Here is a 25248-nt window from a genome sequence, read left to right on the forward strand (position 1 = left end):
CCATTTGTCTTTTGGAGATTATAAAACCCCTGATGCCTGTCGTTTTAACTTATTTTTCAAACAGGAAGCCGGGGCTTTTGGACGGAAGAATGACCCAAGGAGCACCACCTGTTGTTAGTGATCACCTACCAACCACCTGTTGTCGGCGAGCCCCTGCCAACCACCCACATCCACATGATATATCGTATCTGTAGAGCTTGTCACAAGAGGTATGTATTTTAATGTTTTCTTTTTCTTTCTTGGGGGCTACAGAAATAGTCACAATGAAACTTTTTGGGGTTTAGGGTATATGTTAAAATGACCCTGATGACCCCCAAAATAATTAAAATATGTATATGGAATGATTGAGTCAAATATCTTTAGCAACATGCTAGACACATGATGGTGAAAGATACTGATAAACACTAATTTATGTTCATGAAATGAACCTTTCTTAATCAACCCATGTTTTTAGTAACACAGTATGGAGCAATGAATTAGATGCCATGTCATACATAATTACACATGTATTGTGAATGGGACCTCATGTGCATTTAAGCCTTATATTGAAAAATGATTTTCAAAATGGTAGATGTTCATGTATATCATGCGTTAGAGTTATAGCTTCATAGTACATTGTGTCTTTTTTTCCAACCATAACCATGACGAAGAAAAGCCATCCAAGTGTTTAAATTTGCATGAACCACAACTTAAGTCCAAACTTTTGATATCAAAATCCTTAATCATTTAAAAATCCTTTTGGCAAGTTCTCCTTCATAGTGTAAGTCTTTGAATATATCATGCCAATGTAGTGGTACTTTAAAGGTATAGTATACAAATAATCTTTCCCCCTACGGTTGCATCTGAATCTTATGTAATTATGGGAGTGGCAAATGTGTGAACCTTATGTAAGATTGAATCGTGTGTGTGAATCTTATGTAAAACTAAATATTATGTATGAACTTCAGCGTATGAATCATGGGATTCCCATTTTGGAAGATGATGGCAATTGCATCACCCCATGGTGTGGTTAACCAACCCTCTCTTGCAACAACCCCAAAACCAAGGAGGCCGAAAATCCAATTCCAAAAGAAAGAGGTGTACATGTCTAGCTATCATGAGATTACATCGTCCTTGGCAGATGAGGGTTCAAATGTTGGGACTGTCTTCGTGGGATTTGGGAAGGCCACAAAAACATGGGATAGAACAACAAGAAATAAGTTTGCACGGTATGCCAATATGTTTTGGATATGAGATAATGAGTTAACTTCGTGTTTTTGTGATACATGTTGATATGGCCTAAGAAATAGGTTCCAAGTGGCATACCGAAGACTAGACCTAGCGGTCTTCATGACTGAGGCGGAATTGCGTTCGTTGTGCGCCGTGCGGGAGATGGCATCCACGTGGACAATGACCCTCTTCCGCATGTGGATGGAATACTCACTGCCCCTCAAGATCACCGAGTGGTTTCAAATTGTCTATCCATTATGGGGTACAACTGGCAGGGCAAATTGCCAAGGTGGAAGACATCCTCAGTCGCACCCCTGAGCGGGAATATGTCTTCATTCCAACATTGCACTCAGGGCATTGGGTGCTTTGGATGAAGATGCGGCAATGTCCTACATGCATGAATAGGTTGAAAGTGAGCAACCGAATAGTCTTTTCTAATCCATTGAATAATCCTCCAACTAGCATTTTGAAGACATTGGGTGATTTGGCTATGTGACATATCTCCAGTGTTGCACACAACCATTGCATCATCAACGAAGAGCGTCATCATGTATTGCACATTCCAACCCAACCCAATGAGACGGATTGTGAGTATTACGTGATGCAGACTATTTGGATATTGATCGAGGAGTTCATTCATGGATTCCATTTGGATGATTTTGTAAGTATGGCTCTGGATTGAGTATCAACAAATTTTGTTTTTGGTAGGGCTTTAGTGATTGTGTAATCTTGGTGTGTAGGGTAATGAGCAATGGTTCGGTTTTGAAGACATGGATGTTGAGAGAGCAAGCTCAACTAGATCTGGATCGGCTGGATAAGCCTAAGCCGAATGATATCCGGAACCAGGAGCCAAATCAGAGAGCTGGATTGGAGAGCCGGATTCAAATGTGAACCAGAAGGCTAGTAGTAGCCTATACTCCTAGACTACTATGTAGTCAGAGTCCTCGTAGCTAGTGTCAGCCGCTCGTATGAGCATTGAAGTAGATAGTACTTCTATCAGTCCTTTTGAGGACTTGTATAAATAGTGTTGTTTAGCACGTTGTATGTACAGAGTTATAGAGTGTTATTTTTTAATTAAGTTTATGTTATGCTCTCTCTTTGTCTCTCCCATGTATGCTAAATATTCTCAAGCTTCCATTGAACCTGTGTTTTCTATTCTCTGTTGCTATCGGGCTAAACCGGTTTTGTCAAGCTTCCGCACGCTAACTTTTATAGTGGAGCTCCTTCGAAAATGCTTGGCCAAATGGGCACACCGGATTGTGGGCTTTCCCATATATTAAATGTTTGTGACAGCCATCCAAATTGCTAGCATGGTTTGTATGTATTCAACGTTCATAGTGTGCTCTCGGGGTACTATCAAATGTAGAAAATTATTTTTATATAGTGGAACCAAGGCTGTATATGTTTTTTGTATATTGGAACCAAGGCGGCCAACCTTTTTTGTATATTCTTGGCCATTTGTATGTGGTTAATTTTGTAATTACAAATCAATGGTCAACACTTATTCCCATTTGTATATGAAATTTGTATCTCTTGTATATGAAATTTGAATAGGTTGAATATATATTTTGTATGCGCGTTGTGAATCTTATTCCCATTTGTATATGAAATTTGAATAGGTTGAATATATATTTTGTATGCACGCTGTGAATCCTTTGAATGCAATCACCAAAAATAATCACAAGTGTCCAACCTAAATACAATTTCTGTTGGATTCATTCACACTGAAATCAATAATCAATCTTCACTTCCCTCATTGTAGTAATTGATCACACTAAATTCATTCACTACAATTAATTTAACACAAAAAGCAATGGATTGCACAATTGCACAATTAATTTCCCATGTCGGAAGATGAATTGGAGGATACGTCATGGTCGTCCACAACATCATTTATAACTGAGGACAATTTGGAGATGCCAAATGAGTCGTCATGTTCTAATCATGAGGATGAGGCAATGGATCCCTTCATGTATCGTTCCCCGAGGTATTTTGCATTCTCAAGAGGCACGTATGATTTGATGGTTAAAGATTTATCGGGACAAGTTACAATAACATTAGAAGCATTAAGTGATGTCATAAGGGGTGCACCTCTCAATCTCCATGCATGGAAGCACATGAAGAGTTGACTCATGCTCGGGAATGAGCGTGCGATTTACCTTAAGGCATCACCTAATCTTCAAGTAATATACGTAGAGAAATGGAGGGAGGTAGTATTAGCGTCACATGGTGGCGCATCCCATTGCACATTTTCAGAGACTCTTAAAGAATTGAAACAGGATTGGGTGACTCATGTACGCGATTATGGCATCACATCGGAGTACAAGAAAGCACTCATTTCCCATTGTGGTTGCCAACTAGTGTCAAAGGTCAATCCGAACAACATGTTGGGAGCAAGCATTGCCAAATATAACAAGACTCTACCCATAGAGGTGATCAAGGTTGAGTCCCTTAAGTTAGACAATGCGCTCACAGATTTGCAAACCAAGTATCACACATGCTTAAGGAAAGGAGCCAAGAAGGGTGTGTGACTAGGCATAGTTGTCTTCATGTTGGGACATCTCGACACACACCTAATTCCACTTGACGACGCAAGTGTACACCCCAACGTGGATGTACATTTCATGTGGACGTTAGAATGAATGATGGAATTGACAATGGGACCTTGGTTCAAGCTTTCGGGATCGTCTTTCGATACGAGGTCATATGCCTTGCATCCGATAATCCTCAGCTTGTCGTAATTCGGCTTACTGCCGATCCATAATTCCTGAGGTATTTGAAGTCCTAGAGGCCTCCTCGGCGACATATTAATTATGTGTACTGCCATAAACATGACCTTTGCCTAGAAGCCATCCCACAATCCGGAGTGTTGGAGCATAGCAACGATTTTTTCTTGAATTGTCTAATTCATTCATTCGGCAATTCCGTTCTGGTCCGAACTATATCGTGTTGTGTATTCAAGTCAAATGCCATGCAACCGGCAAAATCTAATGAATTCCTCTTATTTGAACTCTCCTTCATTGTCGAACCGTAAGCATTTTAGCTTTTGTCTAGTATGGTTCTCCACCATGGCAAGTCATTCGGAAAATATCGAGAACATCCAATCTTTGGTTCTGACCAGGTATGCACACACCTTACGAGTCGAATCGTCAATGAAACTAATGAAGTAGGAGGCGCTGCCAAGAGACTGATGTGCCATCGGGCCATAGATGTTCGAATGGACCAAATCGAGCAGACTCAATTCTCTTGGTGTTGTCGTCGGGTGTGAGGTTGTTGCTTATTTGCCATATTGGCAATGCTCGCAGAATTGGTGGTTCGAGAAGGAGAGTTTGGGGATGTATTCGACTCTGGATAAATGCATGATGCAGGCCTTGCTGAGGTGTCTGAGTCAACTGTGCCATAATGATAACACGAGAATATCGACCAGAAATAAAACATTCTAATATCACCCTTCTTATAAATGTAGGAAAATAATGCATTTGAGTAGAGATTCTTATAAGCACATATATTTTATTATTGTATTTGGTAGTGTTGTTTTTGTGGGTATAAAATACATGTTTGTAATCGATGACTTGTTTATAATGAAGGAACATTTGCAAAATATAAGATGACACGTGTATATTTATAATGTCATCTCATAAATCTTTGTTTGAGATATATGAAGACAATGATTTTGCGTTGCCTATAATATATTGTTAGATAGCTTTTAACAATTCCAATATTGGAACACTTTGAGTAAACAAGAGTAAGTCATCATAAAAAATAGGATGTTGTAGTGGTTACGGTAATTTTATGTAAAATTAGGACATTGTAGCAATTAAGGTCGAAGGCTCTACCTAAGGAGATTGTTGGTTTGAACTTTGAATATTTAAAAAGGCTACGCATTTCGTATGTGTGTTCAAGATAGTTGGCAATGGGCATGACAAGTGAAGTTGTCCTTTTATGTCCTCTCTAGGTGGAACCAAGATAGCACTAACCAAGCCAATATCCCTCTAAGGCCATTGCCTCCTATTCATGGAAATGCAATGAAGCATTAGATCAACCTCTCTCTCTCTCTCTCTCTCTCTCTCTCTCTCGTGCCACCACCAACACCTTTGCTACCAATCACCAAGTTGCTCAATAACCACTTTTAGTCACCAAATCAATCAAGAAATGATGAGTTGATCCCAAACATATTCAAGCTCTCTTTGCCTACCCAGTACATTCAGAAAACCTATTGTCCCATGACTCACTCTACTGTGTGTTGGTCATCTAATGGGTGTATGTAACTAGTTTAAAGGAGGATAGGTGGAAAATAGGAAATAAAGATCTTTAAATAAGAAGGCTATCAATTTGGGATTGAAAATGATGGTTAATAGACCCATATAGCTTTAAAGCCAGCTAGTGGGATGGTAATCTCTCCAACAACTACACATATCACCCATAATAAAATAGAAGGGTGTGATGGTGGGGGGGATTTGCATAGTGATTCATTCCTCTTGATGACTCAATACTAAGGAAACATCTATCTATTTTGTTTTGTTCTATGCTCGTCTATCTGATTAATTAAGCAAAGTCTTTTAGTGGTTAATATGTGTATTTTCTAAACCATATGATGGGTTGTGTATACATATTTAGAATCGGTAATTGTCTTAGCTTGTTAGAGTAGAGCGCTCAGTGTACTAGTAGTTCATTCCGATGTTGCAAGGCCGCAGCCGCAATACGAAACTATTTAGTATTCTTTTATGTCCAACCTAGAACCTAAACAAAAGAAAAGCCTCTTAAACTTCTCATTAGCTTTTCCTCCTGTTTTGCTAATAGTTTCAACAAATTTACTGCATTCATACTGTTACAAATTCACTTGAACGGTGAAACCCACCCTTTTTACAGAAATAAATAAATGAATGAATCCACCCACCCAAACAGAAACCTTTCTTTGTTTTCTTACTCCCACCCAAATACATAATCTAGGATGGCAACAAGACCGAGAGAGAAAGGATATAAAAGCAATGCAATGCCCGCCACCCATGTGGGGAACACTTTCCTGAAAGATGCCAAGAGACCCATGATAATGGTGACCGCGCATACGATTAGCACCTCCGACGAGAAGTCCCAAACAAGCTCTCGGAAGTACACCAATGCCAAGAAAATACCTAATCCCATTGTACAATTCATTGTCACACCTCCATAGATCTGTAAATACATCATGAATCAAGAACATTAGTCATCCTCTCCACGTCCCATTTTACACACAATCCGCAAGACAGATTTATCGTCAAGCCCTCCAAAATCTTAAATGGGTACACACCTATCTCATGCACTCTAGGACCTCTTCACAGAGACAGGCAAATATGCACACAAATCTATGGAAGTGCATTATCTGCCAATCGTGCTTTCGGGATGTGGAATCAGATCAAAACTGTTCGCTAATCTTGCCAAAAATCATGAGACATAGAAATTATTGTAGACAATACAATAAAACCACAAAATGTTTTTCGACGCCCCTCATATTAATACCAGTCAATCAAGGGCTACACAAGCAGGTTCTCAAACACAACATTCAAAAGGGTTTACAATAGATCGGGAAACAGCAAATTGTTGTGCATTTAAATCACATCCATCTAGATCATGGGCACATCACTCTTGTCATTGACAAATAAACGTCATCATCGCCAAACACCGAATGTGCTCTCTTACTTCGGAGTCCTCTCCAACTTGGATTGGCCCTTCTTGGAGATCTTTCGAAGGCAGAAGTTTCAATTCATCTAAACTCAGAAAATCTTAAGCTCTTAGCTAATGAGATTATCTGGTATTTTAGGTGATTTTACTCATTTTGTGATAAATCGACATACATCCCTGTGACTCTAGTCTAATCGTTGAGTAGAGATCCCTATCCTAACTCATGTCAAAATACTAGAAATGAATTTGAAACAATTAAAAGTGTTTATTACCTGGGAGTATGTTAATGACATGTTCCTCTTTTTCTTGCGTGATGAGAAGAGGATAGATGTTACTGCTTCATTTGAGTTTGCAGAAAGTGGAAGCAGCACAAAGGAGATGAAAAAAGAAGGAATATTACTTGATGCAGAGAATTCTGTTACAGCATCCACGAGTGGATCTGCAAACACAGCTGTAATGATAGTCCCCATGATTAGCAGCAACACTGCTTTTCTGATTATCTGCGATTTGGTTCGTAAGCCGTTTTCTGCTTCTTCTTCTTCTTCTGTTTCTTCGCTCTCAAATCTCTCAAGATCGTCCAGATAAGTCCGAGCCTGAATGCGTATAATTCAATATAAATAATTGCTAAAAACAATCTTCTGAGAAAGAAGACTTCCAACCATATTTATTTGAACAAACTTAATTGAAACAAAACGAAAAAAAAACTGAAAAAGCTCTTGAATGAGAAGCTCACTCGGTTCAGTTTTTCCTCATTCAAATCTGTACTCCATTTCCGTAAACCATTCAGAAATTCATCAAGTGTTATTTTCTCGTCATGGTTAACGTCATATTCCTCCATAATCTGGTTTGATAATATCTCTGCCAATTGATTGTCTTTTCCTTCAACAGAAGCAATTGCCAATACAAGCCTGAGTTCTTTTCTTTCCAGTAGGCCATCCCCATTATTGTCAATTGTGTCAAATAGCCTGAGGAAATATGATAATATACCAACTGAATTATTCAGCACATAATCAAATGAAAATGGAAACTTGGACCGATAAATCAGCATTCTTTTGAATGTTAAGACAGGTGTTCAACAAACACATGAGTTCTCCCTCCATTATCACTGATTTCAACAAGGAGTACACAGTGAACGTCTTCACTTACTTTTTGGCAACATCGAGATCTAGGATCCCACGGTCATTGATCAAACGAGCATTCGGAACTTTATGACGAAAATGCTTCAGTACACCATCCTTTAATAGAACTTTTTGTGCTATTTCTTTCCGTCGCATCTGTATCAGTGGAGTGAATACCTGCAATATAGTGCAATACAAACAGTTTCACATACAATGAGCTATCTTCAGGCATTAGCAAACATATATTCAACATAGTTCCATTTTTAAACATAATATTCAGTATATGATCACAGTATAGGAATAACTGGACCTCTGTTGCACAGTGATGCATCTTATGAGGTTGTGCTGTTGGTTTAAGACAAGGATAGAGAACGATGATTTTTTGTAGATTTATTAAGAGCATATAAGCAAGCTAGATCAGGTATATAGTCATTGGAAGAATGTGTTGAAGAAAAAATTCATGATGTTTTGGAGGATGCAAGGGAAGATGTCCGAGAGGAATAAAGCAATGTTTATATGCCAAATGATGCCTCAAAGAGTTAGCACACAAGATTCCGAGAGGTGGATATTTCTGAACACCACCAAGGGGATATTTGTGCTTCCAATTAGCACAAATTCTTACACACAGCAAAATGTGTGAAAAGCTGAAGCAATGGATCATCCTCCATGAATGATCATATTCTGTTTTATGACGGTTCAGTTATTTGCATTTCTGCATTCGATATGACAGCTCAGTTATTTGCCTTTCTCTAGCATCTTGGATAGAGTTCTCTCTAGTCCAGACTCCTCTGTCTATGGCTTCAAAGAACAGAGCTTTTTAAGGTTTCTTAGGGTGTCTTTCCATCATCTTAGGTCTTCAAAATTTTTACTTTTCTGAAATGGTCAATGGTGAACATGTGAGTTTTCTACTATACATAATATAATACATTTTTAAGTGTGAAGTTAGTTTCTGTTATTGTTGCAAAATATGTTGGATGCTAAGGTGTCTAAGAATAAAGCTCCACAAAGATTCAAGTATCATAACAATCAAAGAAGGAGCTTGAAGAGATAAAAGTTAGAGGCGTTTTCCAAAAGTGTCAAAAATTAAAAAAAAGCAGGGCGTGGATATGAAGATTTAGAAAGATAAAAAAGCTCACAGCTTCTTCATCCGATATCCAAATTTCGAAAGAAAATATGCATAAAAACGCTGACAACGAGAGATTTCCAAAAATATATTGTATGATAAATTTGGGATTACAGAGGAGAAACAATGGCTCGAATATATTTGTTTTTTAAAAATACAAGAATAACGCAACCAAAATCCTATAAATAGGAGGGTATTATTAGCCATAGGGAGAGGGATGAAAGAAGAATAGAAGGTCTACAAGAAGTGAGAAGGGGCTTGGTAGAAGAAGGAAGGAAGAAGGAAAGCTATTGTTATTTAGAGTTATACAAAGAAAAGGAGTTCTATGGAGTTGTGTTTGTATTTGGAGTCTAAGAAGTTTGTATTGTTCACATTCTTTTATCTTCCTCTTCTCTTCTCTGTCTTGTCTCTAGCTCTCTTCATCAGTAAGCTTCTCAAATGTTTAAGGTATTGAGTAGATAGTAAAAGGAAAAGCAGAGACAACGTCCATGGAGTGGATAGCTTACAGGTATGGAGGAACAAGATAGTAAGAAGAAAACAGCATCGAATCAAAGCTTTAATATAGATGATGCTTCAAGCATAAAGAAATTTGGTAGTGATCAGCTTTCTCTTTAACATTGTCTTTTATAAGTGTAACTTAAGTGCTATTGTACATATCTCTGACCAAAAAGTGTTACTGCTTTCTATAATGGATGTAAAATAGGCCCAAGTCCAACAACTGAAGACAATACCTTCAGGTTCTGAAGCATAAGATTTACCGTTCTATCATGTTTATATATTTAACTTTTCCTAAGACATTTGTTGCAATGTTTTCACACTGTGCTATAGCACGAAAAGTTCTGTGCATTTTGTTCCTTTGCCTGTGCTCCATTCCCTCATTCTCCATTCCTCTGCATTTCTGCTATGTTTCCTACAAAATATAATTGCTTCTCCATAGGAGCAATGTGAATATAAAACCATATTCATCAAAGCCAGTCCTTTAAACTCCAGAGACTGCAGCATTGAAATCTCCTCTGAAGATTATTTACCCCCCATGTTTCAACAATTTCTTGGAGGCTAATGGGCATTCTGCAAAAACACAGTCAAATACTTTTCTATTGACCATTCATTAACTTCCTTCCCTGATAACCTGTTCATAAAGCAATAAAACAAGAGTATTCTCTCAACGACCATACTGGGAGCTGCCAGCCATTCATAGGGAACCCTTGACTGTGTTTTTCATAAGTATGGAGGGCAGGCAGCTAGTTAATACTGTATTGATAGGACCATTGATATGATCTATGGTGACTTAATCAGTTTGACATCTCTTAACATGAAAATTCAAAGTGGAAGTAATTATAGCAGACATAGCTTTAAGAAACAAACATAACAAGGTAGCAAACCTGGTACAGACAGTAGCTCAATAGTCCAGCCAAGGATAGCACCAAAGCTACTATGATAGGAATATTCCCAATGCCAGTGAAATTAAATATTCTTGAAAGTTGGGCTACAATGAAAGGAATAACAGATAAGACCATGATTCGAGCTGACAGCATGGTCAACTCATCATTTTCGACTCCCGTTCCTGCACCAACAATACAAGAAAAGTAAGGAAGACCATATAATGATATAAAAGTGTAAAGGTAACTTTTCCTACAAAACCCAATTTGAAGAATATTTTTAAAATTTTCCAGAAAGAAAAACAAACTAATAGAAGATATTGTCGATACCTGTCAGATCAAAATGCCTTGTAAGTTTTTTGTCTTCTGCCGTAAGGTTGTGGCTATCATCAACCTTTAAGTCACATCGTCCAAGTAAAAGGCAGCTTCCCCACAGAACCGTTAAGAGCATCACAGTTGACCCTGCTAGCAACCCAATACCAACTAGTATCTGTTCCTGAGCTTCAGTTTGTGTGCCCCCTAAGCCGGACACTACAAAACAGCAAGAAACTCATTATACCAGTATTCTACTGCTGATGAGAATAACATGCTTGTATATTTCACCAAAATATCTAGAAGGATGCTGAAACTTACTTAATAATCAGAAACAGAAAAATCTCCTAGCTTAATTTGCAGTTAATTTTTTTATGCATTCTATATGTTTCACCAAACATATACGGAAAGGGTATATATACTTAATATACTTCTATTTTTACAAGATTGAAAAGACTCAAATGATCTGATGCAAACCCTAATTTAGTCCAAATATACATTGTCTTTTAATATAGTGTACGATGATGAAAACAAGATCTATACATCTGACTAGAACATAACGCCAAATCATGTGCGCATAAAACTGTGTTGTGAAGCAAACATATGCAAGATTGGATTTCGTGTTCTCAAACCAGGTTGCATCGAGATAATCATTGCTGGTGTGCTGACTTTACAAGAATGGCTCCTATCACATGACACAAATATAAATGCATTACCCTACTTGGACGTGACAAAGTAGAAAAGAACAGAGTGATATGAACTGATATCATTAAATTGGATAATGAAAGAATGCAGCTCAGCCCCACAACAGCTCTTCATAGGCATATGGCCCACCCAAAGGTCCCCTTTTTCCAGTCAGCACATGTATAAATCATCAGGCTCTCTTATATGGTTACACATCTCCGTAATGTGCTTCGTAGTGTGATAAGGCAGCTCAAGACCTTTTCACATCAATTGTAGAATCAGGATATGGAGTCAAAGGCACATTATATCTGCCATTGCACTATTTTTGCATGAAATAAGGGGGAGATACCATTGCCTCTTTAAACAAGGCTTTGATCCACTCCACAAGTTAATAGAATACAAAAAACGGGAATCCTTGGGACAGTTCTTGCTAGAAATCAAGAGTAATAGAAGATGTTGAAGAACCACAAAAACTCATCAGCAAATCACTCATGCTACAATGGTCCACACATAAATGCATTGGTCCATCTTTTTCCGTCACAGATAAGATTGGCATGAAGACAGGGTAATTTACTTGGCGAAATAAAACCTTCTGCCACGTAATTAGAAAGGTGTTGTGATGCTTCATTTTTTTCCAACAATACTCAATGTATTGAGGGATTTACTGATATAGTTTTCTTTGGGTATAAAGACTATAACATGTTTACGTGAGGAGGGGATCTTTAAAGGCCAGTTTTCTGGAAATTCACCATTAAACTTACTTCCTAAAATACCTATTTGAAAGCAAACTTCATTTGAAGATGAGTCAAGTAATTCAGAAAATTCCTTATTTTCACAGAATTTAACTTCACTTTGATAGAGTGGAGAGGTGATGTGACATAAAACAATCCTAAATTTACCAGTATTCTGAAGGATTGGTTCCCAGATGTACATACAACATATGTATCCATGTATGGACGGATGGGCGCATGTATATATGTATGTATGTGTATGTATGTGTATGTATGTATGTATGTATGTATGTATGTATGTATGTATGTATGTATGTACGTATGTATGTATGTATGTATGTACGTATGTATGTATGTATGTAAGTAAGTAAGTAAGTTTGTATGTATGTATGTATGTAAAGGATGAGAAAGAGTTAGATGAGGCATTACCAAGTATAAGAATGGAATCAGGTAGGGCACCCAAGATCGGAAGGAGAAGGCCGCCGATGAGACCCACATCGAGTATGGTGAGGAGAAGCTCACTGCCTTTCGCCATAAGCTTTGCTGCAACATAGAGTAGGTAGACATAGACTGCCAGGAGGAAGAGATTTCCAAGGACTGAATCGGTGCAGGGGAGGAACCCATATGTGGGTTCGCAAGAAGATGATGATTTGATGGAAGATGCATTAGTATCTGATGAAATGGACCCTGGAATATCTTCTATTATGGCTTCATCCGAGAATGTAGTGTAGCCGATGGAATGGAAGTGGTCATCTGAGAGCAGCAAGGGGCGTGGGCTAAAAGGGGTAGCTGAAGAGAGAAAGGAAGAAGAGAGTATGAATGATAAAATCATGAACAAAGAGAAGCAGAGTATTGAAAATGAAGAAGAAGAAGAAGAAGAAGCCATGGATTCTTCTTTAATCTCTCCTAACTGATCGATCACATAGAGAGCGAGCTGTGTATGTACATATGTCAAATCATTAGTCAATCGCTAGTTTACTACAAACAAATTATAGTCTCCGACTACTTTACTAAATTTAAAACAGCTACAGAAAATGGGTCTTTTAGATAGATCCTCGGGATATTCTTAATAACAAAAGTGGGAATTGGAAAGTATGTATGTATGTACATTATACATATGTATATGAATGCAATCCACTTAGAAATGTAGTGATCACATTTTGGGGGTCATTGTTGATATCATAGATTAACAGCAATGTTAGGCTCATTCCAATTAAATAAATCTACAATAAAAGCATCAAGAACTTGGTTTGTACGAGTTTATCAGTGAGTTATACTCTCATTCTGATGATGCCTTACCTATCCATATTGTGAGTGATAACGATGCTACGTTTACTAGTTATGTTTGGACGGAAGTTCTTAAGAAACTAGAAACTGCTTTTGGCATATGAGTTTCACACTCCATCATCAGCCTAATGGACAAATCGAACGAGTTAGTCAAATAATTAAGGATGTGCTTGGAGCGTATGCCACTAGCCTAGCAATGGGAACAATATCTTCCTATTCTGGAGCTTTCTTGTAATAGCTCCAAACATACATCGACTCGATATGGTCCTTTTATGTTAATGTATGGTTTTCAACCACATGTTGTTTTGTCATGTCCATGTCACGTTGTCGTGATGTTTTCGACGCATAGTGCGAAACCCCACCCTGAAAAGAGAATAAAATAGTAGTCCAAATAAACTACTGTTGTTAAATCAACTATTGTAATAAATGAAAGGATAAAAAGTTAGAAGCAGTTTTCGAAAGTAGACAAAAATAGAGAAAAAGATGGGAAAAGAAAAGCTAGTCGTGGATAGGGATCGGCAACGGTTCGGTTTAGGCTTAGCCGGCTCGGCTTGATCCAAGCCAAACCGGCTAAGCCTAAACCGTTTACAGGATCTCAAACCTAAGCCGAGCCGGTTCACAAACCGGTTAGGCTAAACCGGTTTATGCTAAACCGGTTTGTGAACCGGCTTGGTAAACGTCTTGTAAACCGGTTTCTAAACCGGCTTGGAAACCGGTTTAGAAACCTCCCTCTCTCTCTCTCTCCCTACCTCCCTCTCTCTCAAATGATCCACTATATACTATATACTATATACTATACATTGTACAAGCTCTCCCTCCCACTCTCTCTCACGTCTGTGGTCTCGACTCTCTCTCCCTCTCCCTCTCTCTCCCCTCTATGTAGTTCCTCTCTCTCTCTCACGTCTATGGTCTTGACTCTCCCTCTATCTCTCTCTCTCTCCCCTCTATGTAGTTCCTCTCTCTCTCTCTCTCTCTCTCCCTCTCTGTAGTCTCTCTCTCTCTCCCCTCTATGTAGTTCCTCTCTCTCTCTCTCTCCCCTCTGTGTAGTCTCTCTATATCCCTCTCTCTCTCTCTCTCCCCTCTGTGTACTCTCTCTATATCCCTCTCTCTCTCTCTCTCCCCTCTGTGTACTCTCTCTATATCCCTCTCTCTCTCTCTCTCCCCTCTGTGTAGTCTCTCTCTCCTTATATGTTGTCTCCCTCCCTCTGTCTCTCTCTCCTCGTCTATGTAGTTCTCCCTCCCTCACTCTCTCTCTCTCTCTTTCCCCTTGTCTGTTGTCTCTCTCCCCCTCTCTAAAGTTTATAAATGGCTTAAACGGCTTAAACGGTTTATCCGGCTTAGCCGGCTTGAGCCGGTTTGGCGAGGCTCAAGCCAAGCCGAGCCGAGCTCAAACTGTTAAGGCAAGTTCAAGCCTAAACCAAGCCGAGCCGAGCCGCTAAGCCGCTAAGCCGTTTTCAAGCCGGCTAAGCCAAACGGTTTAGGCTTGAGCCGAGCCGTTGCCGATCCCTACTCGTGGATATGAGGAGCAAGGTCGAGTAAAAAGCTCGTAATTTACTTGTCCAATGTCCAAATTAGAAAAGGAAAGATGCATAAGAAAGCTAACTGAAATAGCTTTCTAAGAGTTGCTTGCATGTCAGATTTGACGTTGCGGAACAGAAATAGTGATTAAAAGAAAACTCGACTCATATAGAGAAGCTTTTGGGAAAAAGAAAGGAAGCAAGCAAGCAAGCAATCCTAAACTTATAAATAAGAGCTTATTTTAAGAAGAAGAAGAAGGGGGGAATTTGAAGAAGAAAAGATTTATGTTTCCTCTCTCATACTCTTATACCCTAAAAGGGGATAGAAAAAAAATCATGCAACAAAATAGATCCATTATAGTGATGATTTAGTAATAAAAAGCTTTCCATGTTTCCTCTCTCATGATCTCTTTCTTTAAACTTTTCTTATGTATAAGTAAAATTAAGTGTTATTCATGCTTGCTTACTCTAAGCCTTCTTACTCATAAGAATAAATAAGTATTATTTAATCTCGCATAATCTCCTACTCGAATATTTGCTTATGCATAAATGTAATTAACTATTATTCGATCTCTTATACTACCAATTTACTCTTATTAGAGGGAAATCTCTCGTCTTTAAGCTTAAAGTGCATTAAGCGTAAAGCCCTAGATCCTTCCGGTCCAGAACCCCGGTGGTTCCGCCTCACGATCCGCACTTATTGGCGGATTTTCACGACAACGTGTCTCGATCAATGTCAGCATTCCATTGTGATGAGTTACAACGCACACAAAACTTTCTAAGGTATATGCAAGACATGTTGCATATATCTTGAGATAATATAAAAACGGCTTAAGACAATGTCCACTTTTATGCAAGTGGTAAGTGTGTTAAATTTGCCCCACGCCTTTTTGAACCTTTGACAATCCTCAAGTGTATTGGTTCATTTGCTTATTGCCTCAACCTTCTAGCTTGCATCAAAGTTCATCCTATCTTTCATATTAGTCATATGAAAGAGCCCTTGGGTTCTTATGATAATTTAGTTTCCATCAAAACTTTGGTTACACATGAGGATTTGTCATCCAAACCTTATAATCTAGAAAGAACTCTCAATTCAAAAACTAAAGGTTGACATTCTAATTATATTCGAGAGTTTAAAATTAAATGGATGGATAGTTCTATTGAAGATGCTTTTCAAACAAACTTTCTGGACTTTCCAACTCAAAAGTGCAATCTTTTAGACATGGGAGTATATTATGAGCATAACCGTAACCGTAATTGTATGCTAATTTGTATGTATGACAGGTAAGGATTTGAGTTATCTCGATCCTACAGTGGGATATAACTTTGAGAGTGTTTCATCACTTGGTTGTTTAAATATTAAAAAACAATCTAAATATGAAACACAAAAGGGCCTAGAGTTTAAGCCTATATAAGAAGGCTAGCTACCTTCATGAAAGGGGATCTCTTTTCTTTATTGTTTCGAGGTAGAGACTTTGACAATGTGGCAAAGCTCTAGTTTCGTACATGTGTGCCTCATTCTTCTTCAAACCCACGGTATAATCCACGTTTGTACAAGATGGTATGGGACGTTGGCAGGGGACTTAAATTCGTCTCTCACCTTCGCTAGGGGGTAGTCGAGTGGATTGGCACCCTTTCTTGCTTATTTTCCTTCTTTAATTTTGCTTACCATTAATTTAGATTCTAATAGTTATCGAAAACTTGTTATTAGATCTTAATCCATAGTTGATAATCAAGGTAACAAAAATATAAAAGGTTTAAGAAGTGATGGTGGTGGTGATTACAGTTCAAACGAATTTTGAGAAAAAAGAAATGGAATAATGAGATGTATAACACCAAAGCATGATCCCGAGATGAATGGGGTTGTTGAATGAAAAAATCAACACATCTTAGAGTGTCTTAGAGCCACGATGTTTGAAATGAATGTCAAAAAGGTGTTTTCAACATATGCATGACATCACCAACAGTAACATTAATTAGTAGAATGCCAACAATAGTTCGTAAAAAAGAAAACTTCATATGAACTATTTTTTGGACAATAGCCAAGAGTTGATAGTCTAAGAGTGTTTGGATATGTTTGTTATATGGATGTTCCTAGTCATGTTTGAAATAAATCATGGATATTGATGTTATGATCCATAAAGCAAGAGATTTTATGTTTTTGGATATGTCAAATTTGATGAGAACACAAGTTTCCAATGTTTAGAGTGTAAGGTGCAGGTACATTAACCACAAGAAGAACTTGTGGAAAAGAAAGAAGAAAAAGGAAAGGAAGATGACTCACAAGAAAAAAAAAAGAATAAAATTATGACTCTAATATCAATCATGGAGGTATGTTTGAGCATGACGATCGCAATGGATAAGAAAGCCTATAGAAATATTAACTTATCATTCATTGTTGGCAAAATATTATTTGTTTATGTCACAAATTGAATATTGTGTGAAACCAAGTTTGTATGAAGAAGCATATAATAAAAATGAATGGTTGGAACTTGGACGCCATGCAAGAAGAAATGAACACATTAAAGAAAAGTCGCACATGGGAATTGTTGTCGAGAATTGATGGTCAAAATCTAATTGGATATAGGTGGATTTATAAAGCAAAATACAATTCTGATATTACAATTAATTGATATAAAGCTAGATTTGTTTTGAAAGGCTGCGCACAAACTTATGGTTTAGATTATGAAGAAATATTTTCACCTATCGCAAAATGTTTAGTGTAAGATCTGTAATATCACTTGCCATTAGTCCAAATTGGAAGCTTTCGCAAATGATTGTCAATTAAAAAAAAAAAAAAGGTAATTGAAATGAAATTGTTTACATGGAATAACCACAAGGATACATAATATGTGGTAATAATTTCGCGTGCAAGCTAAAGAAAGCTTTAAATAGATTGAAACAAACATTAGGTTCTTGGCATGACAGGTTAACAAAGTAATTTACAAAAGACATGTTTTAAACAAAGTATAGCAGATGTGTCTCTCACAAGCACATACAACATAAAGACGAAGAGAAATGCACAAGACGTTTAAGCTAAAGAAACACAAACAAGGTAGTGGTCGTGTTCCACATTTCACATGTATGCACAAGATTCGATTACAACGGCTCAAGTTATTGCCATGTAAGCGACTTGGGGTCTTTGCTAACAATTGGCAACGGTTCGGTTTGACGGCTTAACGGTTTGAACGATTCAGTTTGGTTTGGTTTGGTTTGGTTCAGGTTTAGGTATTTAAAAACGGGTTCGATTCGGTTTTAATGGTTTAATGGTTTTTTATTTTTTATTTTTTAAAATTTAAAAATTGTTTTAAAACTATCTTTTCATTTTTAGACCTTATTCTCACATTTTAGGAACATCTTAAAAATTTTAAAAGTTTAAATAATGAAATATTATAAATTTTAAAAAATTAAAAATTAAAAATTTGACTTATATTGAAAACTGAAACCAAACCACGAAACCGTGGTTTTTTACAGTTTAATGGCTTAACGGTTTGAAAATGGTTTACCGGTTCGGTTTAATGGTTTCATGGTTCGGTTCGGTTTGGTTCAGGTTTCAAAAAGTTTTAACGGTTTGGACCCTCTCAAACCGAACCGTTGCCGATTGTTAGTCTTCGCGTGGAATGTGTGAGGGATCACTCTTGACCACAACCAAGATCCAGACTCAAATAGGAAGAAACGGAACAGAAAATAGAGATTGATACACTTACACAAGAATGAGACACATCGTATGTTAATGTGGAAAACCTCGAGAGGCAAAACCATGGGAGTTTGAAGACTCCAAATAGGATCACTATAGGAGAGAGGAAGGGTACAATAGAAGACTCAAAGGCAACGATCTCAAGCTCTATATCTTCGCCAACCGGTAGTTACAGCAGATACAATTTCTTGTCTCTCTCTCTCTCTCTCTCACACACACACACACACACACACACACACTCTGTACAATAACTAGCAACTAAACTCTAACCTCTTCTTATTGCCCTAGTTATATTTATACTTCCAAACATATTTACTAATATGTCCCTACTTCTAGTTCACACCGGATTCGACCGGATACCTTCCGGATCCATCCGGTCTGATTTCTTCCTCTGGTTCATCCGGTTCCCGTTCGGAGGAACCGATTTCCCAACAAACTCCCCCTTCACTCTGGCATGGGATGTCTTGTCAATTAGATCCATCTCCGACACACATCCAACTTCTCAGTTGACAATAGTGTGGTCAACATGTCCAACCTGTTCTCCTCCGTGTGGATCTTCGTCAAAGAAAAGTCTTTGTCTTCTACCTTCTCCCAAAGCCAATGATATCTCCTCTAGATGTGCTTGTTCCTAGAATGGTAGGCTGCGTTCTTCGCAAGGTGGATGACACTTTGATTGTTGCAGTAGAGCCGAAATTCCTCGTACTGGATTCCTAACTCTCCGATGAAATCCTTCATCCAGATTACTTCCTTGCTGACTTCTACAACCGCCATGTACTCCGCTTCTATTGTCAACAATGCCACAGACTTCTACAACCTTGACTGCCACGATACAACTCCCCCTACATAGGTCATGATGTATTCGGACGTGGATCGGTTGGTATCTACATCAGCTGACATGTTCAAATCAATAAAACCTTCTAGTAGGGGTTTACTTGAGCCGAATCGGAGGCACATGCTCGTGGTGCCCTTCAGGTACCGGAATATTCACTTGACCGTTGTCCAATGCTCTCTTCCCAGATCGCTCATGAACCAGCTGACCACTTTGATTCGGCTTCGGATTGCATATCCAATGTCCTATTGGGTACACACAATTACATACATTAGGCTTCCGACTACTGAGGCATAAGGTACCTTCATCATCTTGGCTTTCTCCGTCTTTGACTTCGGATTTTGTTTCCCAGACAACTTGCAATTTGTCAGAAGTGTCAACCCGACTGGCTTTGCATCCACCATGCTGAACCTTTGGAGCACCTTTATCACGTTGTCCTGGGAAATTCCGGCTATTTGGAGAAACAAAACTAAACGCGCGTGAACGAGGGTGTGCATTGATGCACTCAGAATATGTCTATGTACAAACATGAGTAAATAGTATAGTGTTAGTTTAAGTGTCGAGGAGTACTAGGTAGGAGTGATTCGATAGGTACTTTAAGGCCACACGCATAGAGAATAATAATAATATATGATGGAGAGAATTGAGAAAAATCTCTGCCCGAAAGTGGTTGTCTTTATTGGTGATGTAACGGCCCCCCTTTGTTCTATAAAAGGGGAGGTTTGGGACTGTTTTAGGGATCCACCATTTTCGAGAACAAAGTGTTGCCGATTTGACATCCGCACTTTCTCGTTCCCTCCGTTGTTTGTTCTGAGCTGATTTCGAGAAGGTGTAGTCCTCTCTTCGCCTAGGTAGCCCATGTGCTCCCGACCAACAACTCATCTTTCTGAGTTTGATGCGTGCGTCGCGAGCTCGTAGCTCCTTTATCGGTTGCGTCTTGTTGCACTCTTTCTGTTCCTTTGTTAATCATTCGTTTTGCCGATTCCTCGTGTGTTTGGGTACCCCCTGTGCTTTATTTATGCTCTGATTCTGTTCGAGCGTGCGTTTTCGGGAGTGTTGTGAGTTCTTCATTCTACCTGACATCTAGTCCGGACGACCCTTCTTCTTTTGTTGGCTCCTTGGTCTGAGACCCCGGTGGTCTTGCCCCATTCCAACACGTACTCGCGGATTTCCGCGACATATTTGGTGAACTCGACGTGAAGGGGTGCCAGAGGAGTTTGAAAATGAGGGGAAATGAACTCGCTGAAGCGATGGCAGTGGCTGCCAACCGCCTTGTTAATGCTCGTGAGAGCAACAATGGTCTCGATAGGGCCGTGGAAACAATAGTCGGCACGACAGGCCGATTCAACGGAAAGGACGTCACAAACTACCAGGAGGCGTTCAAGGCCAAGATGTTGATGAGAGATGTTCCGGACGATAGATGGTTGTCTGCGTTTCCACGGGTAGTTACGTCGAGCATCCACGCAGAGGTGCTCAAGATGCAGGTTGACTGCCAAAGTTGGCCGGCGTTCGAGGAGCGGCTCCTCAAAAGATACGGTTTCGATGACTCACTCCGGTTATCGAAGAGGGAGTTGATAGAGTGGGTCAAGAGCCCCAGAAAGGGGAGGAACACATTAACGCTCCTCCAAGAGTTTGAAAGACGATTCGCGCGGCTCTCAGCGTTGGACCAGACCGTGCTCGACACGAGCAAGGTCCTATTGTTTATCAAGTCGGTTGATCCAGTCCTGAGTCAACCGAGAAAAGGTAGGTCTCTTGTTGGAGATGAATGAAGGGCTCATGACCGATTGGGACGTGGTAAAAAGGGTCTGTGGCCGTTTCGACAAACGACGAGAATGGAACGATGGGGGATCGTTGACGACTGGCCTTGGTGTCGGGAAGAAGCCGAAGGAACCGATTCTAGTACGGGTAGAAGAGACACGACGGTGGTTTGAGTCAGGCACGGTTTCGACCGACGTGGTCAAGGGCCTATCCATGGGTGTAACTTTGGAGGAGCTGACGAAGATGTGCACGATCTCTAGATCGCGCAAGCTCGAAGAGATGGTGGGGGACAGTCATGTGACCGGAGGCCTCCAGTCGACCAAGGATGCATGGGGTGCGATGCTGTTGGCCACATCCGAAGAGAGTGCACCGATTTCGCCAAAACCCTCAAGAACAATATTGCGTATCTCTAGAATGGGCGGGTACACATGTGTGACACGCGAAGGCCCCTCTAGGTGAATATCGGATGAGGCGGCATGAAGAGGATAATGAAAGAAGTCATTGTCCGGAATGCTGAGGCCATTCGCTACTCGATGTCGATAGGGATCTAGGTAGGCGGAGAGAAGGGCACTGGATTCGAAAGCAATACCTTATTCTAGCCGCTCGTACTAGAAGGCATGTCGGGGGTGAGGCTACGAAAGGAAGAGGCGGACCGCGCGGAGAGGAAAGTCCAACAAGGCACCGGATGGAATGATCCGGCTGAAGAGAAACCCGGCTTCGTAGAAGTCGTGTGCCAGAACTATGAGGTTCTGGTCGAGGACAAACAAGCCGGAGAGGCCGGAAGCGCCGATCCCTCGAACCGGTACAAGACCTGGAGTGGGCCAAAAAAGAATGACGGAGGCCCAACTAGCGCACAGGGGAAGGCGAAGATTCTGAGCTTCCGGCTGAGCTCGGAGATAGAGAGGATGACGGTTTTGCAGAAGGTCTTGGAAGACCGGATCCTCGATAGCAAGGTGGAGCTCTTGTTACGAGAGGTGTTGGGGATCACAAAGAAGGAATTCCATGATTCCATCGTGGACCTGGTGAAAAGGAAGTGGCACTCGTCGGAGCCAGAGCCGGAGAAGCCAGTGGAGGTAAAGGCGGCCCATATCGAAGAGGTGGCGATGGAACAGGAGACCTCGGATAGCCAGTTCTTGAAGCCACACTGGGCAAGGACGACAATGGAGACCCCAGTCCGGATCAAGGACGTGAAGGAGCCACTAGTAGCGTTGATCGACCATGGATCAGAAATCAACCTAATGTCAATGGACTTCTACAAGAAGGGAAAGTGGTCGATCAACACCAAGCATGAGTGGAAGATACGTGCGTCGATTGGGCCACAGAGTGAAGGTCTACGATGTCGAGATTGATCAACACTTATTCATGCAGGAGACGTCTTCCCATTTGGTAATTCTAGGCGAACCCTACATCATGGTGGCCTGGATGGAAACCAAGGTGCTGGACAACGGCTCGGCCTACGCGTATGTAAAAAGTCTGGACGGTCGGCACTCCGTCCAGTTCTTGACGGTCCGGCCAAACCACGAGCGGAATCGGGATTCTCTTGGCGACGAAGGCCGAGAGGATTTTTGAAGAGGGCTATCAAGGCGTGGGGCTGGGATAGTCCGGACAGCCAGAGGAAACCCCACACTTGTACCATAAGTACGAAATTTTGGCTCTCCGAACACAGAGATTGTACAATAGCCGGTATCGGTGGACCCATACGTCTGAAGCAAGTTGAAAGACATTTGAAGGAATGTGGAGCCTTGGACCCGAACGATTCGATTAGCAGCGCCATGGAGGCAGTCTCATTCGTCGACACCCTGGGGGAAATCAAGAGGGTAGTCGAGGAGGATCTGAGCGAAGATCGGATCATACTGGTTAATTCGGTCGAGCTGTACGAAGTCATCGTCGACTTTGGGAGGATGGTCAGGTTGGATCGGATGGCCAGAGTAAATTAGAAATACAAGAATATGGATTAGAAAGTGAGGCTATCGCGGGTCCCTTGCCCGACGATAGCTGGGAGCGGATGAAGGGGGTTGCGACAGACCTCAGTTTGTGAGATCTGGCTAACACAAGACATTGGTTTATCGACGAGAAGCTACGGGAGCTGAAGATCGGTGGGGGTGGCTTCCTACTGCCGACGGAGGAGGACTAGTTTCAGAGTATGCTTGGGAGGCATGGGAAAGCCTTCGCATTCTCGTTGGGGGAGATCGGGTGCGTCGACCCGAAAATCGTGGAACCAATGGTGATCTTCACATTCCAGTACCGAGAGCTCACATCCCGAAGCTAATGGAGCTGCTCAAGCAGAAGGTCGAAATGGGTATCCTTGAACTGTCGAGTACCCCTTATTCGAATATGCTTTACGATGCCGAAGAAGAAGGACACACTGTGCTTCATTTAGGACCTGCAGTCGGTCAACAAAGTGGCCATTTGGAATGCCAAGATCGGTAGGGATCTGCCCAACGATTGATGAGTTCGCATAGGACTTCACTGGAAGGTCGATCCAATCGATCGGGGACCTATACTCAGGGTATGACCAATTCCAGTTGGTCGTGGAAAGTGGGGATATCACGATGATGTGAACCCCTCTTGGCGTAGTTTGGAAACAGGTCCCTCCGGATGCGAAGGGAGAAGAACAGTGCTGATGAGCAAACACGGCTGAGGCCGAAATCAGATGAGAAGTAACCGGCTACGGAGAGCCGGATAGCGCAGACCCGGTGAGAACCGGATGAGGAGTACCCGGCTACGGAGAGCCGGATGGCGCAAACCCGGTGAGAACCGGATGAGGAGTACTCGGCTACGGAGAGCCGGATGGCGCAGACCCGGTGAGAACCGGATGAGGAGTACTCGGCTACGGAGAACCGGATGGTGCAGACCTAGTGAGAACCGGATGACGAGTGCCCGGCAAGATCCGGATGATGCAGGCCCGGTGAGGAGCGCTCTCCGGATGAAGAGACATATTCGTAAATATGTTTCTGAGAGTCCATCGTGGCTATAATTGTAAATAGCCGAAAAGTCATATTAGTATAAATATGACTTAGGGCAAACTTTTGCTGGGGGCTGTTATCATTCTTGTTGGTGCAAGACTAGAGAGCCAGTAACAGTGTACAGAGAGAGAGAGAGAGAGAGAGAGGAAGAGGTCGTTGCCTCTATTGTAACCTCCACCTGTGGCGAAGATCGTGAGCACGAGGTTGTTGCCTCTGTGAACTCACTGTTGTAATCATTGTGATATAGTGATAGTTTGGAGTCGGTGGACTTCCATGGTTTTTCCCTCTCAGGGTTTTTCCACGTTAAACATCCTGTGCACTCTTCTCTCTCACCTTTGTGTCGTGCGTTCATTACCTGTTTTCTGTGTTTGATTTTAGACTCGGTTGTGGCCGAGCGTTGTTCACCGGAGCATGTAGTTCCTATCAAAGTGGTATCAGAGCGAGGTTACATAGAAAAATGGATGATTAGTTGGGAGGCATGTTCAAGCTCACCGGCTCCAACTATTCGGTGTGGAAGTCGAAGATGAGGGACATGCTCGTGGTTAAAGATCTTTGGCTGCCGGTTCAGTTCGGGGACAAGAGACTGGACAAAATCAACGCCGCGATATGGGAGGTGATGCACATGAAGACAACGGCGTACATACGGTGCTTCATCGACATGAGTCTATACAACAACTTCAATGAAGAGAGCAAGGCTCATGAGCTCTGGGAGAAGATCGGCATTATGTTTCAAAACAAAAATGCTGTTAACCAGGTTTCGGTATTCCGGAAGCTAGTAAGACTCCGGTACCAAGATGGCTCTAGCATGGCGGAGCACATGAATGCCTTCCAGGGGCTGATACACCAGGCAACATCATTGGAAGTACGTCTCGCCGATGAGGTACTAGCACTACTCCTGCTCAGTTCCCTCCTGGATAGCTGGGAGACGTTGGTTGTCACCTTGGGCAACGCCGGGCTGGAAGGGAAACGGTTATCCCTAG

General features: G+C 40.9%; 1 protein-coding gene across 1 annotated transcript; it reads right to left on the reverse strand.

Annotated features, from left to right (window-relative positions):
* Positions 1-5908: 5908 nt before the first annotated feature.
* On the reverse strand, positions 5909-13128 carry LOC147854729 (sodium/calcium exchanger NCL2-like). Its single transcript, XM_087331598.1, has 7 exons — positions 12644-13128; positions 10818-11018; positions 10491-10672; positions 8014-8162; positions 7601-7832; positions 7140-7460; positions 5909-6381 (listed from the first exon to the last, which is right to left on the reverse strand). Exons 1-7 carry the CDS (start codon positions 13098-13100, stop codon positions 6133-6135), a joined length of 1791 nt encoding a protein of 596 aa, XP_087187724.1. The 5' UTR covers positions 13101-13128; the 3' UTR covers positions 5909-6132.
* Positions 13129-25248: the final 12120 nt, after the last annotated feature.

Source organism: Azolla caroliniana, unplaced genomic scaffold, assembly GCF_043228905.1.
Source record: "Azolla caroliniana isolate FFs.n. ecotype wild unplaced genomic scaffold, voAzoCaro1.0.p SCAF_15, whole genome shotgun sequence".
Lineage (NCBI taxonomy): Eukaryota > Viridiplantae > Streptophyta > Polypodiopsida > Salviniales > Salviniaceae > Azolla > Azolla caroliniana.

What these genes read in the sequence shown, in the direction of transcription:
- LOC147854729 (XM_087331598.1), bottom strand. Translation starts at nt 13,100, where the DNA reads ATGGCTTCTTCTTCTTCTTCTTCTTCATTTTCAATACTCTGCTTCTCT. An exon ending in TGAGCTACTGTCTGTACCAG is followed by an intron (nt 8,163 to 10,490) that starts GTTTGCTACCTT and finishes ACTATATTGCAG; the next exon opens with GTATTCACTCCACTGATACA. An exon ending in GATCTCGATGTTGCCAAAAA is followed by an intron (nt 7,833 to 8,013) that starts GTAAGTGAAGAC and finishes ATATTTCCTCAG; the next exon opens with GCTATTTGACACAATTGACA.